The sequence below is a fragment of the Lactuca virosa genome, chromosome 2 (assembly GCF_052849685.1).
Source record: "Lactuca virosa cultivar CGN04683 chromosome 2, Lactuca_virosa_CGN04683_v6, whole genome shotgun sequence".
Lineage (NCBI taxonomy): Eukaryota > Viridiplantae > Streptophyta > Magnoliopsida > Asterales > Asteraceae > Lactuca > Lactuca virosa.
Genome location: NC_136427.1, coordinates 307,025,709 through 307,044,210, shown reverse-complemented (window position 1 = coordinate 307,044,210; position 18,502 = coordinate 307,025,709). Strand labels below are relative to the sequence as shown.

General features: G+C 30.3%; 2 protein-coding genes across 3 annotated transcripts; both read right to left on the bottom strand.

The window, feature by feature from the left end:
* Window positions 1-9,587: 9,587 nt before the first annotated feature.
* Window positions 9,588-10,350, bottom strand: LOC145157176 (uncharacterized). Its single transcript, XM_079076268.1, has 2 exons — window positions 10,114-10,350; window positions 9,588-10,049 (listed from the first exon to the last, which is right to left on the bottom strand). Exons 1-2 carry the CDS (start codon window positions 10,348-10,350, stop codon window positions 9,651-9,653), a joined length of 636 nt encoding a protein of 211 aa, XP_078932394.1. The 3' UTR covers window positions 9,588-9,650.
* Window positions 10,351-14,095: 3,745 nt separating this feature from the next.
* On the bottom strand, window positions 14,096-16,701 carry LOC145161606 (uncharacterized). Of its 2 annotated transcripts, none has more exons than XM_079081161.1 (4): window positions 16,567-16,701; window positions 15,644-15,695; window positions 14,974-15,016; window positions 14,096-14,750 (listed from the first exon to the last, which is right to left on the bottom strand). In XM_079081161.1, the coding sequence occupies exons 2-4, from the start codon at window positions 15,669-15,671 to the stop codon at window positions 14,267-14,269; spliced, it is 555 nt and encodes a 184-aa protein (XP_078937287.1). In that variant the 5' UTR covers window positions 15,672-15,695; window positions 16,567-16,701; the 3' UTR covers window positions 14,096-14,266. The 2 variants fall into 2 exon arrangements, with proteins under 2 accessions (XP_078937287.1, XP_078937286.1); XM_079081160.1 differs by having other exon boundaries at window positions 15,644-15,698; window positions 16,567-16,694.
* Window positions 16,702-18,502: the final 1,801 nt, after the last annotated feature.

Here is an 18,502-nt window from a genome sequence, read left to right as displayed (position 1 = left end):
TAAATATCAAATTAACCACAAAATTAACAAACTAATTATTTTGATCATAGTGAAATTGTTTTATGAAAAAATTAAATGTATTTATTATAACCAATAATGATGAAATTAACTAACAATCTAACATATATTTTCATATAAAATAAAATAACACTAAATAAATGGACATATTTAATAAACATGGTTATACTAAATTTTATATTTAACTATTTGTTAGATACCTTCGTTATATAAAATAAAATAAAGTATATGTGTTCAATTTTGATAAGTTAGTAGAATAAGCAAACAAATAGTATATAAACAAATAAAGTCAGAAGACTGTTTTCTATTCACATGTTTAGTTTATCTCCCATTAACTGGTCACTAGCGGAAGAAATCAAAAAAGTGAAAGAGAATGATTGGTGAGAGAAAGAGAAAATAAAAAGAGAGAAAAAGAGGAAAGATAACACGTACAGTGAAAATGAGAATGAAATGAATACAGAGGTTGCTGATCGGAGATGATGAGCAGTTCAGAAAAGGGTGGAACGCACATAGAGAGATGAAACAGACATGAGCAACAAGGGCGAAGAACAGACAGAGCTCACACCAAGGCTAAGATCTATGGTTCGATGAACAACGGAGGTGAGTAAGATATGATTTACCGGTGAGATTTGTCCAGTGGGAGAGATAATTTTTCATAGTTTTGTATTTTTATAAAGATTAAGTGAATAATCTTTGATTCTTATAGAGCTCAATATCCTATTTTTTTTATTTGGATTCGTCTTTAATTCTTTCCTTAATTTCTGGTTGTTTGTTAGTAACTGATTTTATTCCTAACTATTTTAACCTGGTTTGAGTTCTTCATTTATTTGATTTTCTTGGATACATATATTTCAAACGCCTCAGGGGCCATGAGATTGATTTTTTTTTGGATTTGTTACATGTATACAACTGGTATTAGTAAGGAAAAAACCGGGGTGGCCAGGGCCCCCTGGCCCTATACAGGATCCGCCACTGTGACTTGGTCTGGATTTAACTGTGATACCATGGTTGCATTATGAGAAATCAAGAGTTGTGTATCGTAGTTAGTCTCTTCAAGAAGAAGACAATTTCTGAGAATGGAAAGAAGAGATGGAGATGGCATATGCAATCCAGAATAAAAAAGTGATTTGGAAGGCGTTCAAGCTAGTAGTGTTTTTTGAATTTCGAGAAGTATTTGTTGTTCTAGTGTATCAACACGTAGAATAACATCAGGACCCGTACAACTGGAAGAGAATGTGTGGGTTATGTCATCACCCATTTTAGTTTTTGCGGCTTCCGATAACAAAAGAGGGTTCCCTACTTCACAAAACAGAAGTAGATGACAGAAGAGATAACGAAGTTCTGATGAGGTTGCCCAAGACAATGCTTCTTCGAATGCTATTAGCCATTCCCTATTATCACCAGTTAACCTTAATGCTTCACATGCATCACGAAAAGTTGAGTATGTTCTTTCACGAACAGTCCTAATGTCACGGAATGATTTACATCCTTTTTCATGGCACAGTAAAATTCGTAGATAGAATAACTCCCCGGCTACTGGATGTACATATGCAAGTCTGCCAATGGTAGTATTTGTTGTGATAGTCTTATGAATCCATCTCTCGTCAGTGGTTTCACAACAATATTTAGCAAGGTAATCATTGTACGTCAAGTCAATGCCTCGAACATCACGCTGATTATTGTGCAACCATTCCGTTAAAGTCGTAACACCAAAACTCGGGGTATCAATTAAAGAACCTAATTGACTGTTTTCTTTGAAAATAGTTGCTTTCATCCCCTCCAAATGGACAGACAAGACTTGTACATCTGGATCTCGTTCGTGAATGGAAAAATTTAGGATTCGCCATGCTGCTTTGTGTGGACATATATACTGACCATCAAGAAATGACTTGATTTAATTCACAAAGACATGTATGGTAGAGGAGGAAACAGTGGTATTCGCCTCTGATGTTTGAAGAGTGAAACGAACACGATCAAACCCCTTTGAAATGTACTTAAATAAGTACTTAATCATCATATTCCAACCACAATATTCTATGTTGATGTGAGCATCAAATCGACTACGCAAACGTTTGTTGTACGGCACCACCTAACCGTTACCAGTTCTAACACCACTTTGTAAGACATGATACGGTCCAACACGTCTTCTATAATGCACATACCTATTTTCATCGAAAGTTGTTAATGAGTTGAATGGTTTTGGAAACTGTTTCACACATCTATCATCTACCATACATGGGGCACCTATATTCAGTAAACCACAAGGGCCATGTAGCATGCATGTAGTAACAGTCCTATATAGTGTTGGTTTGAGTATGGGGTAAGGAAGCTCAGCGGTTATGTATTTGTCAATATCTGCACCTTCTTGTATTTTAAAGGGAGATGCAACCCACAATAATGTATGGCAATGTGGTAAAACCCTTTTTTGGAATCAATGGTGTAAGATCTGTAAATAAAAATTTACCATATGTTACGTAAGGCATAAAAGGAACATAAGGCAAAGAAAAATAAGAAGAAGAAGAATGAAATAAGAGATTAGAAATGTACATGTACTAATATCTCCAAATTTTTTGTCTTCTTTAAGGAAGTTAATAAAAGCATGAACTTTGATCTTAAAGATGTATGCAATGATATCATGTATGTTTTGAATATCACGCTGACCAACAGCATCCATGTATCTTCTATATGCAGACCATTTAACATTGCAAGTGAAAGTGATGAAATACTGTGGCTTACCATGAACCCTACACATGGCTAGAGCGTCCTTATAGTGTTTATACATATACCTAGGCCCCCCTACGAAAGTTGCAGGTAGAAAGACACGCTTACCAATGACACGATTGTCCGTATCACCTTTGGACAAAGCGTCATATATATTGTTAATGTACTCTAAACGCAATTGTTGTATATGGTGTTCAATAAAGTCCAGTCTAGATTGTTCAATGCAAGTATAGGCATCCACCAAATACTGGTGGAAAAGGCGTCATTCATGTAAAATAAGAGAGTAATTTTTTCGATCATGAATTTGATAACTGTAATACATATTATTTGTTAAACTTCTATTAGAGTCGATACTTAAATGCAAGGTGGGAGACCATCCTTCTTCACCATACGGGAATAGTAATGGATACTACAAAGGCATATAAGTCGGATGTAGCTTACTAACTCGCCTAGCTGACCTAGATTTTGAACGGACATCAATGTCATAAACAGCCCCGGAAACATCATCACCACAAACAATACAACCCAAACTTCCAGGGGCCGGTGGCCCATATCTTTTGTCAGGCACATGAAAAAATAACTGTACACCATATGAATCTAAATTCATTGATTGGGCTGTTTGTCTCACAGTCTTAAATGTACGGACATACTCATTATGTGTGTTTAACATGTGACTTAATGAATCTACAACATTTGCAGAAAAAAGTACTTCACCCTCTCCATGAAAAAGAATGAAGTCTATTAGCAACCTCATTTTCAATATCACACACATACAACTGTAGAAATCGGGGTTGATGAACGTCTTGAGGACAAAAGGATCCAATCCAATGGTAAATATGACCACTGACCTTAAACACATATGGTGCACGACCTTTGTTGATTGAGTGATCTTCCTTTGCACCAAAAAACGTCATAGAGAACATGGAATTATATGCTCTTATGTTATGCATAAAGTGATCATCTTCATAAAATTGCATAGGCATTTCAGTCGGGCGAAGAGGGTAGGAAAGAACAACATTTCCCGACTTAAAACATTTCATATATCGTGGATGATTGGCTCGAGATAAATACAATACTCTCTCATGATACCAAAAAAACACCCCACAATACTCACACACACAGGAACAATTCCAACAATCGTAATATACAGGAACAATTTCATCGACTTTTAACATACTTTATATGTAATCCATATGGAAAATTAGATTCTAAAAAGTAAATTTGAAACTAACTATTATGATTAGTAACTAACTTTTGGAGAATAATTTAAAAATATTTAGAAGAGATTAATAGCCTACTCTATGATTGTATTAATCCATGGATACATTGTTATATATTCAACTATAACTCCCTGTAAATAGGATAAAATTGAAATAAGGACCATTCTATAAAAACTTATGCCTGAAGGACCATTATTGTAATAGAGTATTGATTAAGGACCAAAATCTGTAAAAATTATGTACACAAACCATATCCAGTGAAAGGGTTAAAGACAACTTACACAAAAACTATATAATTCTTATATTAACACAAATTCATGAGATACCGAGAAGGGTTTTAAAATGTCAAACTAACAAAGTAGAAAGGAATAAATAGAGAAAAATCAAAATTGAAGTATAGAATAGAAAAATCAATTTCAAATACAAAGGACAGACAACATACCCAAACTTCAAATTGCAACTGAGTGTAGACGGTTGGAGGCGGCAACAAAGCATAACTGTTGTTGGCGACGAAAATGTCAAACCTAGAATGTTGAACATAAAACATGGTTTACGGTTTACCAACACAACCTCCACCAAGAAAGATGGTAAACATTCATAGCATAATTTTTTTTCATTTCACACGTTTGATGCAGTTACCCGATTAGAACTATTGTATGAGATTTTTTCCAGATTTGTAGCATATTTTATCATTTCACATGTGTTACACTGGAGAATTTCAATGAACCATTTGTTTAATAAAATACAAAGGAATACTACTTGTAGCTTTAGTTCCTTATATGCATCTATAGTTGTATGCTTTTAATTCTCTTATTTATCATTTTTAATGATCCAATATGTTGTCCTCATTTGGAGAAGGCTTTTGAAATGTCAAACACACAGAGTTGGAAAGAAAAAAAGAGAGCAAAATGAGAATTGAAAATGGAATAGGAAATCAATAGTTATCACACATACAAAAACTTCTATTTGTGAAAAACTAATTATATCTTGAAAAAAACATAGAAAAAAGAGGGAAAATTAAGCAAATTATTGATCTGGGATGTTTTTGTACAGATTTTGGTACATGGACCTTTTTGTAGCAGATTCTTGCCACAAGGACAGTTATTGTAACAAATTCTTGCCACAAGGACCATTATTGTAACAAACTATTGATATAAGGGCCAATTTTTTTAAAGTTTATGCTACAATGACCATCACTGTAATAGTAGTTTACCACTTTATACGTTATCAGTTTAGTTTTTAGGTTTATCCAACAATCATTATTCCTTATCAGTTATCAGACACTATTTTAACATCTCAGTCTTACTAAAAACTGATAAGTACTTTGAGCTTCCTTTGAGGGCAAAATAGTCAAAAAAAAATATCAATGACTTGATGCCTAAAGTATTTGTTTCAGAGTAGCTAACAAATTTAGATTTTTGTTGTTTAATGTTATCTTAGGTCGTTTCTATATTAAAAATGATGATATTCAGATGTTTTTTTAGTTAAACAGATAAACTTTTTTGTGGTTCTTATTATCTTAGTGGAATGAGATGTTTCTTTTCATATGTTAAAAACGATTTCAAATTTTTTATAAAACTTATGCTTTGAATATCATGATCTTATCTTGGAATATGTAGTCGTGCCTAATGAATGATTTTTTTTTAAATATTTGGAGTATATGTAATGCAATAGCAACAGCAACAAATTAGTATTAGCAGTAAACATTTTGAACCACTATATATATTCCAAGATGAAATTATGATATTCATGACCTCGAAACAAACTTAAAAAAGATGGAAACTTAACCCATGTTTTGTTTCAAATGTTTTACCTGGTGCTTAATGTATACTTTTAGGAATATCAAGAACCAATTGTCAAAATATAATCACTTAGTTTATCTATTTAACTAAAAAAGCATCTGAATGTCATCATTTTTACCACACAAACGACCTAAGATAGCATTAAACAACTTTAGGCTTCAATTCATTAATATTTTTTGACCATTTTGCCCTCAAAGGAAGCCCAAAGTTCTTATCAGTTTTTACTAAGACTGAAATGTTAATAATAATGTACACTTGAAGAGAAGCTAAATGAAATCCCTTATTGAAGAAAATTAAAAATGTGTGGCTCATTGCTATTGATTACTTGCTATCAAAAGCACAAACAATTACAGATAAACAGGTTTTTATGTATATGGGAGCCAATCACAAAGCATCAGATACTACCATGGTCTCCACTAAATGGACAATGTATTAGCTTGTCAAAAACTAAAGATGCAGGTTTGATTTTTTTTTTCTTTTAAATGACTTGAATTATACACGACTAAAATGAAATTAAGTTCCAATTCTTTTTCCTAAAAATAAGAATGGGAGGCAACGCACTAAAAAAACAGAACCAAGAGTAATCAAGCAGAAAATCAAAATTAATTAGAAACAATATATAACGTACCAAAATTTCATACAACAACAGAGCATTGGTGTCGGCAATTGAGACAGACGTGGTTGGCGACAGAAATTTGAAATCCTGATTTCTTGGACGGGAAATCGTCGGAAACCTCAAACCCACAAAGTCGGAGACATAACTCAAAAAACACAAAAGGATCATAAAGAAGAGGAATTGAAGCCTAAAATCATAATAAAATTGAAAGAAGATACAACATACCGAAATTCTTCACTGCTACACAATACAACCGGTTTTTGACGGGCGTTTGATGGTGGCAATACAACGTAGGCGGTTTTTGTTGAGAGAAATCGAATTCCTAAATTATTGGATGAGAAGTTGTCGGGAGGATCAGAAAGAACAGAAATTGAACAAAAAATCATAATAAAACATACCAAATTCCTCACAGCAACACAGTACATGCGTTTGTTGGTGGGTATTTGGTGGCGGCAATATTGCGTTGGCGGTTCTTGGTGAGAGAAATTGAATTCCTAAATTCTTGGATGAAAAGTCATCGGGAGAGACTCAAACCAAGACTGTCGGAAACGAAGAAAGAAAGTCGTCGAAATGAAGAAGAAAATGGTTAAAGAATTATCAAAGTGATGGCAGTGGGTTTCAGGATTACAAAATAATATGGTCAAAACATCGCATGACGAAATAGTCATTATGTATAAATTGACGTGGTGAAAGTCTGAAAAATGTAAAAGTACATTGTTCACAGACGTGTTGATTTTTAATATATGTATATAATATTTTTAATATATTAGATTTATATATTACTTTAATTGATTATTTTTTTTTAATTTCTTCTTTATTGGATTTATTCTTTTTTATTGGATTATTATATATATATTAATAAATATTAATTTTAACGTAAAATATATATCTATTAATAAGTATTACTTTATTTGATTATTAATTTCATTTAATTATTTTTTCAAATTTTTATTACATTAATTCTTATTATTGGATCATTACTTTAAATTTATTACTTTTATTTATAAAATAGATTATTTTTAATTGTTTTTATTTTCTTTTAATTGTTTTATTTATTGTTATAAATAAAAATACTAAAAAATCTCACCCACCCCACCTCGCCTAATTTATTTTAAATATTTGGAAGATAACATATTTTGGACATCACCACCACCATTATCGGATCGTCACCAACGCATGTTACTATATATATATATATATATATATATATATATATATATATATATATATATATATGTCTGTGTGTGTGTGTCTTAAATTTTTAGTTATTAATCACGAAGTGAGATCATCGTGTATTCGTGTGTGTTTTAGTTTTTGTGTATTCACATGTATCTAAATTTTTTATATATTTCAATAAAATATGATTTTGACATATATAATTTCCTTAAAAAATATTTATATATGAATTACCAAATTCGAGTATTCGCGAGTACTAGCTACTCGGCGGTTGGTCGAACGAGTACCGAATAACGTACCTTGCCACCACATGCAGTGGCTATGGGGGTTTGAAAACCCTCGATTTAACATTGTCGCCATCGATGGCGGTGTCAGTAACGAATTGTCGGTTGGAGGTTGTATGTTTTCTGGGGTTTGTTGCGCATTATGTGGGAAGTCGACCGATGTAGTTTTCATCGAGAATGGCCCACTGTAGGAGATGATCATAGATTTCTAGCGAGATGCTATGACGACGCAAGGTGGTAGAAAGCAACGGATGGAGGAGCTGACCAGGACTATTTAGATCGGACCTCCTGGTGGTTGTAACAAAATATGGTCGTCTTCGTGGCAGATATGGAGGATTCCGACATATTGCGATGAGGTTGTCATAGGTGGCTATTGACGGCATTGAGTGTAACAAGTTGGTGGGGTTTTCACCGAACCATCGATGAAAGTGATTGGCGGTTGTCTTCTCGATTTTCAACGATCGAACAATAGGTAAAACAATAAAAAAATCGTTTTTTTGTTCGTTTCGTACAAACGAATTTGTTTTAAGATTGTAGAAATAATATTATAGAAATGTACGAAAACAAACAATAAAGCAGAAAAACAAAGGCATGTGTTTAACACATTGTCCTTAAATAAATCTGCATGCTATTGGGTGTTTGTTTTCCAGGATACAACAATTTGAAGTGATTCTTCAAGACCACCGGAACCCTCAATAGGCCTAGATTATACATTTGATATAAACAAGAAAAACTAAGAGTATAAACTGGAGAATAAGAGAGTTTTGGCATTCTAGTGGTTAAGGATTATTTTTTCATTCATCTTAAATCCGTTTTGAACATGTGATATTCCAAAACGAAGGTACCATGGGGGAGAACACAAACATATAACCATTTATAATGCTTTAGGGTTCAAATTTCGTGTTAAAAATGGTGAAACCCGACTTTTATAAATTGGTTAAAACCAATTTCCACGGTTTATCATCGAAAATACTTGCTATTTGTCACTAGTGAAGAAGATGATTTTAAGATGGAACATCAATCAGGTGACACTGCACAGTGCACACATGCTTTTAAGATATTCAAATTTATCTTGATTGTGGCGTTGACACTCCACGCATCAATTGTTGAGTGGTGGATTTTCTTAATTATTTGTTTTATATGTATTATCTTAGAACTTTAGATTAGACATGAAATAAGGCATGGAAAATGTGAAATTTAAAATCTAAGGGTGCGTTTAGTTATGGAAAATTTTACAGTTTTTTAGGAAAATTTTTCAAGAAAAACGGAAATTTTAAAAACACGTTTGATTCGTTCAGTTTTCCAAAGTTTTCTAAAAAAATAAAAATTTTCAGTTTTCCAAATTATATGTAAATTAGAAAAGTGATTTTTACAGTTTTCCAAAGTTTTCCAAATTTCTAAGATAGAAAATAAAAATTCCACCCGTTCCATCCAAACGCGTTTTCATTGAAAATTGAAAATGAAAACTCAACCCTATTTTCTAAAAATATTTTCATAGAAAATGAAAACAGTTTTCCACAACCAAACGCACCATTTTTGAATTTTGATTTATCCCCTTCTACTTTCAAGGTTCAACAATGTTTGTAGAAACAATGCCTTTTCGGCCCATTATGTTTTACTGTAGCAATAAGAGAGGACATTCAATAAAATTTTGTTAAAAGGGATCACCATCATCTTAAAGTTCAATCAACAAATTTTGTTAACCTTCTACGCAAACCCAAACAACTACAAAACGTGACTGTTAAACCAAATCAAATCTCATACAAACTACAAACACTTTGAAATTTATCATCACTTGTTCAACTACCAACACTTATTCCCAGTAGAACGGAAGTGTTTGGGGAGCTCCAGTATCAAGCGATGTATGCTGATGTTGATGATGATGAATTCCCATCTGAATCATCCCATCGCAATCATTCCCATTTCCATTAGGATCCATAATCGACTCAAGACCACCATAACCCGCACCCGCACCCGGATCCATTGGATTTGATGGAGCCCCATACGAGTTAGACGGGTGCATCACATGGCTCAATGTCGTACAAGATGTCTGTGAAGGTGACGATGACAGAAGAGAGAGAGCACAATATGACGACTGCACCACCGGTTGCACCACCCTAGCTGCTGTCGGTGGTGGATACCCATCGCAGAACAACTTTTCATAGCTATCGCTGCTATTACCTTCAAAACTAACAACTGTCTGTGGGTGTGTCTGTGTCTGTGACTGTTGACTGACTTGTTTGTGGTTGTGTCTGTGTTTGTGACTGTTGACTGACTTTTGGAGGTGAAGTCTGGTGGTTCATTTTAAGATGTGAACCATGAAAGAGGCTGAATTGTTGCTTTCCGGCTAACTTTTTGCCGCTCGAAGATGATTCGGGAAACGGGTTGTGTTTGTGGGCCATGGTCGAGTGTCGGGTTGAGTACGTTTGTTCTTCAGACTTCACCATTGTGGTCCATAGGTGATTCGTGAGTGATGTGGTTTGATACACATGTGGGCTTGAGAACTGCAACATTGTGGCACCTAAAACGCACCCTATTTTCTGAAAAGATTTGAGTTTTTCATCTCTTTCTCTTGTATGAAAAGAAGCAGGTCAAAAGTTTCCAAAAATACAACTCTCTCAAAATGTTTTAATAATAATTTTGTTTTGTTTCGGAAAATTTAAACTTTTTAAAATATGTTAAGCGTAATTATTAATTTTTCTCCTAAAACTATAAGGTTTTTTTTCACACACCAATCTAATGGACACACAAGTCTATCGTAGGGTTCTAGGTTTTTAATTTACACACATACACCTACTTTTATTTTTTATTAGGAGTCCCGGTTTTTTTTCTACCCATTACTCACATTTTTCTACCCATTACTCTCTCTCTCTCATATATGGCGTCTAACTTTTATAATTATTGTATTATACTTTATAATATATTGTGATTATACATATATGTACTTTTTTGAAACTATACATACACATATTCTTTTAAGATAATATTTTTTATCAACCGGCATAGAAAAAAAATTGTCTCTCTCTCTCATATATGACGTCTAACTTTTATAATTATTGTATTATACTTTATAATATATTGTAATTATACATATACGTACTTTTTTTAAACTATAAATATACATACTCTTTTAAGGTAATATATTTTTATCAACCGACATAGAAAAAAAAAATTATGACTTTATACTTCTTTTAGATAGTAACATATAATTTTTTTATAATTAATCATATTAGGTTTACGAAAATGAAATAAAAAGTCTAAAAAAAGACAATTGTGGCTTACGTCTAACACATGGGTGGAACACAAACATTACAGCTTGGGGGCCAAAACCAAAATTCTAAAACAAAACAAAACCATATAATTTAATATGGTTCAAAGTTATAATACATCAAACAATCTAAACAATACAACCAATAAGATATATTCTTACATTGTTAATCAATGTAGAACTTATTTTCAGTTTTACTATGTAACCGTATTTTAAAACAAAACCATATAAATACATGAATATTGATTTTGTATTTTTGACATTGTATCTTTTATATAACTTAAAATAAACAAATATTATTTGTTTATATATGGAAAGGTTTGTTGTTAATGAAATTATTTCAATTTTTACTTAGCAGATTATTTGGATGTGAATTCATTAAATAGAGATGATTGTACATAAAAAAGAGTAAACATAATTTAAATCTTCAAATAAAATAATAGAAGAAAACTAATAGGTAACTCGTTTCATTACTCATATTATTTGATGCACTAAATTCAACCACATAATTAATTTTATTAATTATATATATCCTTTTCATCATAATCTAAAACCTCATTTAAAATTGATATACTAAAAGTAATGACAAGGTCAAGCAGCATATGAGTGGTATGAGTTATGTAATATATTTTCTAAAATATCTTGGAATTATTATGATTGACAGTAGATGGAAAAGAGTTTTATATAAAAGGAATTGTTATATATATATATATATATATATATATATATATATATATATATATATATATATATATATATATAGTTTCAGATTCATTTGAGACCATTCTAATTTTGTGAGACCGTGAGACCAAATCTAAAAATAATTTTAAAATGCAAAATAAATGGAAAAATCCAAAAATTCTATTTTTAAATATTATTTTCGGAACTTGAATTAACTAAAAAAAATTTTAAAAAAAAAGTTAAAAAAAATTTAAAAAAATCCCGTTTTTTTTTTTAAAATACGTGAAATATTCTAATAGAATATTACACTGTACATATTTTAAAAAATAATTTTAAAATGCAAAACAAATGGAAAAATCTAAAAATTCTTTTTTTAAATATTATTTTCGGAACTTGAATTAACTAAAAAAATTAAAAAAAAATTAAAAAAAAATCCCATTTTTTTTAAAAATACGTGAAATATTCTAATAGAATATTACACTGTACATATTCGAAAAAATAATTTTAAAATGCAAAATAAATGGAAAAATCCAAAAATTCTTTTTTTAAATATTATTTTCGGAACATGAATTAACTAAAAAAATAAAAATAAAAAAAATAAATAAATACGTCTTATGGTCTCACAAAATTAGGCCGTCTCAAATGAACCTAACCCTATATATATATATATATATATATATATATATATATATATATATATATATATATATATATATATATATATATAAAATAAAAAGTTGGGGGGCCATGGGCTCCCCCAACCCCTCTTATCATACATAGAAGGATATAAAGCTGGTGGGGTCATGGGCTCCCCCAACCCCTCTTATCATACATAGAAGGATAAAAAGCTGGGGGGCCATGGGCTCCTCCAACCCCTCTTGTGTTCTGTCTCTGGTCTAACAAAAAATAAAAATAGTTAAAAAATTTATGCTATAGAAAAGATGGGTTTACGGAAATGGAAAAAAATAAAATGTATTAAGTTTGTAGGTTTACGATAAGGATAAAAAATATGATGACGAATTATTTTCATATTATAATACTTTTTAGTCTGTAGATTGAAATAAAAATATTAATCAGTTTCGACGGAGAGTTATCGGAGATATGACACTCTAACCTTTAATTATTTTTAAAACATATAATTGTTATAAGGTTCATAACATTTAATCATTAATATAAAATACGGTTTCGCAAAAACTTTTATTTGATACACAACTTTGAGGTGATAATCTAACATTAATAACCATAATTACAACAAACTATATATGTCATGTCTATATTTTATAAAAAAGATTTGTTTAAAATATATTTTTCTTATATATATATATATATATATATATATATATATATATATATATATATATATATATATATATATATATCAACTGATTATATTAGGTTTATTGAAATGAAAAAAAAAATAATGGCCTTCTAACAAAAAAATATATTATATTAAATTTATGAAAATGGAAAAAATAAAAATATATTAAATTTGTGGGATTACATCTAAAAACCAAGTTAAAAAATCAATGAAAACAAGGTTAAAAAGAAGTTTAAAATTAATATTAAATTTGTGGGATTACATCTAAATTTATGATTGTTTTATAAAAACAATAATGATTAAGTTAATATGAAGTAAATGTATAAAAGTTAGTAGAATGATTATATGGTGTGTATTATCATATAGCTTTCTTCTTTTTGTAGGTTTATTATCTAAATTGGAAGACCGAATAGATTTCTTATTTTTATAGGTTTACCATCTAAATTACTAGGTTGTAGAGGCTCAGATAATTCAACACAATGCTACAAAAAAATGTTTTTTTCTTGAACGTCCCACTATCGACAAAAAATTTGGATACTTCATTCGAATACATACACACATATACCCATGTACATATATTTTCTACCACAAGGTCACTTAAGTTTCGCAATTAGATATTTGTTTCTTTGATTTTTCTATCTTCTTATTGTTTGTATGAATTTTAGTTGTAGATTGTACGAATGTTGACTTTATGTTCATGGTGTTAGAGATTCTTTTTGAATGTACAACGTTTACAATCATGTAGTTGGAAATTCTATTTTGAATATGTAAAAAGTTTTAACTTTATGTTATTAATTTATGTTCCTGCTATCTGAAGTTTAATCGCGAGATGTTATAAATTCTGATTTGAATTTCCAAACTTTTTGTCATATTATTAATTTATTATACATTTTTACTTGTAAAATTCAATCATGATGTTTTAAAAAGAATATTGATACTCTAGCATGAAGAGCAAGATTACCTTGAAACAATACTTGCATGATACAGCATATAATAATTAAATAACTAATCATTAATGTACAAACGCACAATAGAAGTTTGTAAAAAACATAAATAACTAAAGAGTTGCTGAGTCAAAATATTTTCAAGCAAACCACCGCAAGGGATTTTAATTTTCCTTACACTCCAAATACATGCAAATCCAAACCCATCACAAAGAAAATTAGGATGTTTTGTTAGCTATCAAACCAATCTTTGGACAAAGGAATTTATTGATAACCAACCTCTTCATCTCGTTCCACTTAATGACATGTATTTTATCGACTGTGTTGCTTAGCTCTTGGATACCTTGCCACCATTTAAAAGCCTCTCCATCGCATGGCAATGTGCAGACTACATGTTTTACTTTTTCATGCTCCGAGACACAGCCAGACTCAAAATACAATTCTACATCCTTTACCCATTTGCAAAAGACAGCACGATCGAACTTCTCAGGGAAAGCTGGTGGTATATGTACCTTAGAAGATGGCTTCTCCTCTGTAGGAATCTTAAACTTATAATCTTTATATTGTTGATATTTTTTTAACTTCTTCTCCATAAGTTGTACACGTTTGTTCAGATCTTCAAACTTGTTTACCATGGACCCAATACACCTCACAATTTTATTTATATCCTTGACCAACGAATCCAAAGAAAAGCTATCTACACTGAAAAATATAAACAAATCTACTACTACTAACTTATAGGAGAATAAAAAGATCAAGTTCAAAATAAAAAGATAGTTGATAAAAATAGGAAACCGATTAAAAATCCAAAATAATGGAAACTTTAGAGAATATAAAAATCTGTGAAACTTCTTTATCATTCTCTAATGCCCATATTTTTAAATTATTATCATTCAAAAAAGAATTAAAATATCCAGTAAGTAACCTGGATTCACAGTGTCCTTGATCCATGTCTTGTGTCACCTTCCCTGCATCAAAGAATTTAGATTCAGCATAACAAACAATTCCCAGTAAAAATCAATGTGCATCATTTCTGCAAATGGGTTATTTTTTCCAAACACAACTCTAAACTCGGAATAAAATATAAACTCATCCTAATAAAACCTTAAAACTTTGAACAAAAGGATTTAAACCTTATTCTTTCAATACTGTTTCTCTTTTTGAAACATATATATATATATATATATATATATATATATATATATATATATATATATAAAGAGAAAGAGAGAGAGAGAGAGAGAGAGTTCTATGTAACAACAACTTCATCAGTATAAAGCATCCGAAGAAGAAGAGAAATTAGCCAGATGTCAAAACTCTACACCAAGTCAGATTGATGACAAATCTAGGGTTTTGGCTGTTCCGTTCTCCATAGAAGAAGACAATACCGGTGCACAAGTTATTAACTAAGTGGTTAGCATCACCACGTGGAGATTCTAAATAACTTGTTCTGTGTGTTTATTTTAAACTATTTGACTTTGCATTCTAAAGATTCTAAATACAAGCATGATTTTTTTATATGATTCGTGTCTGTGTATCTAAAACTCTAATTGAACATATTTACAGTAACTTCTTGCAAAAGAATACATCCAAACCTGAGTCATTCTTCATTTCGCCATCCATCTGCAGTTTGTTGACTTTTGAACCCTGCTGCACAATAGAATTAGAAAGCTCGTCTTAATTAAGAGAACAAAAACCAAAGCCCAAAATCAATACAATTGCCTTGTGATATACATATGCATAAATAATTCACCAAATCCCAGATAAACTTGTCCAATCATTGTTAATCGATTTAAGCTATATTGATGCAGATTACATATGCTCATGGTATGAGTGTACAGATGTGCATAAACTGACGTACTCATACTTAAGTTGCTGTGGATGCCATCAAATGTTAAAGGTTTATCATTGGTTATTCAGAGATGCCTCTGGGTTGGAAATGGTAAAAACAAAAACAAAAACAAAAACAAAAACAAAAAAAAAACCACCAATACGATTTATTTATTTCTTATAAATAAACTGCAAGAACAAACAAAATCCATAATAGCAGCAAACAGAATAAAACCAATCAAGAAAGTTAACAAATACCAAAAGTATGTTACCAAGAGATTATTTATTTATGTATTCCATCCAATTACTCGGCATATCCATGAATCAAGCATATAAAACCATGGTGAAATCAAAAATTTTACATTAATATTCGACTTTTCGTGTCCCCCTTCAAACCAAACCTAACCAAACTACGATGAAAATGAAAATGAAACAACTTTGTAAAGGCATAAAAATAATTTTTCGATCAATTTGAAACATCTTTATGCCTAAATTTGATGCAAAATAAATAGACTTAGTTTATTCAGAGTCGATGAATCATTGAAACTTATATCAGAAAGAAAAAGAAACACAGAAAACAAACCCTAGAAAATAACTAAACAAAACCATTGTCCTCGAATCGGGATCGGGATCCGTATCATAAATCACACAGTAATGAAATTAGTAGACTCGGAAGATTAGGATTTACCGTTATAAAGTGAAGCAATCGTCCCCTGATTTGCCGGCTTCTCCTCCGCCTCTACGCTGTACTCCAGCCCTAACGTGGAGATGAATCAATTTTTATACGCGTAAGCCGTAACATCAAACCCTATCCACTGGGCCGAGGCCCATTGAACTGTGAAACAGATACCCAATCGACCAATCACATATATTCTTCGTCCCTTGTGAGTTTATGTAAATCTTTCTTGATTTCTTGATTCTAAATAAATTATTTGATAAAACAAAAAAATAAATAAATAATAAGTAGATTAATAAGTTAAAAAAATAATATTGAAAATGAAACATACAAAGTTAATTTGAAATTCTATCAATAAGTTTATCATTTTTATCTAAAATTTAAATCATTCTTCAAATTTAACTTTGAATAATTTGAGCAAAAAATCATTATATTGTCTGAGTTGACCCTAGGCCACAACGTTGAGGGCATGATGTAAAATTTCCAAAAAAATTAGGCATTGGATCATGTGTGCATTTGGCTAATATAAAATTTCCAAAAAAAAAAAAACATATAACTTTAACATTAAGAAGTTGGATTTGTCGACTTTAAATCTAAAAATTATTCATGTTATACCGCGGTCGGTCCGTTGATTTTAGGGACCCGGTGCAAAATAAAAAAGAGGGCCCTAAATATATATTTATTTTTTACTTATAGCAAAAATTCATTAATTATTCCATAACTATTATAATATGAAGCAAAACAAAAGAACGATCATACAATAGATAATCTTAGACAACTACATGAATCGCGAGACTCTCCTAACATTCTTGGAAGCAAAATTGTTCACTAACTCTTCATAATCAATAGTCTCTAATATATCTTTCTCAACAGCTATTGTCGTCAATCCATTAAGTCTTTCTTATGACATGTCATCTTCTCCTTCATTTGGACACATGACATTTTCTAGAATTTTTGAATTTTCTATTTTCCACTTGTTATTTTATTGTATTTTTCTTTTTATTAAATTAAAATTCCACATTTAATATATATGATAATATATATTTAAGGTATTTATTAGAAAAGATTTATAATGTATTCAATACGCCTCATTAATTTTAATAGTTTAAACTTTTTCTATTTTTCTTATAAATTCAAAAATTTTAAATTATTAAAATTTAATATTTAATTTTTTTTAAATAAACTCATGTAATACATGGGTTTCATACCTAATATCCTCCTTAATAAATGAATGTTTTTTTACCACATGTCATCTTCTCCTTCATTTGGACACATGACATTTTCTAACATTTTTAAATTTTCTATTTTTCATTTGTCATTTTATTGTATTTTTCATTTTATTAAATTAAAATTTCACATTTAATATGTAAGGTAAATATATATGTAACGTATTTATTAGAAATGGTTTATATATGTAATGTATCCAATACATTAAAGCCTCATTAACTTTAATAATTCAAAAAAATTATTATTTTTCTTATAAATTCAAACTTTTCAAATTGTTAAAATTTTATATTTAATTTTTTTTAAATAAACTCATGTAATGCATGAGTCTCACGCCTAGTAAAGAATAAAATATGCATTAGTTAGGAGACCTAAAACATGTCAAAAGGAGAATAAAACTATTCTTTTATATATATATATATATATATATATATATATATATATATATATATATATATATATATATATATATATATATATATGAATACCGAAAATCTAAAATTATGAAGCAATTTGAAATGAGATTATCATAAAATCAGAAAGTTATATATTACCATTGAAATTTGAACCAAGATTATCGATCAGTACAGTTGTGTATGAGATGGTTTTGTTTGGTTATTGGATAAAATCAAACCATAACCATTACTATTGGTTAATGCATTTTGGTATTTGTTGGTAATGGTTATGGTTAATGGTATTTTTTTGGTTAATGGTTAATGTTGGT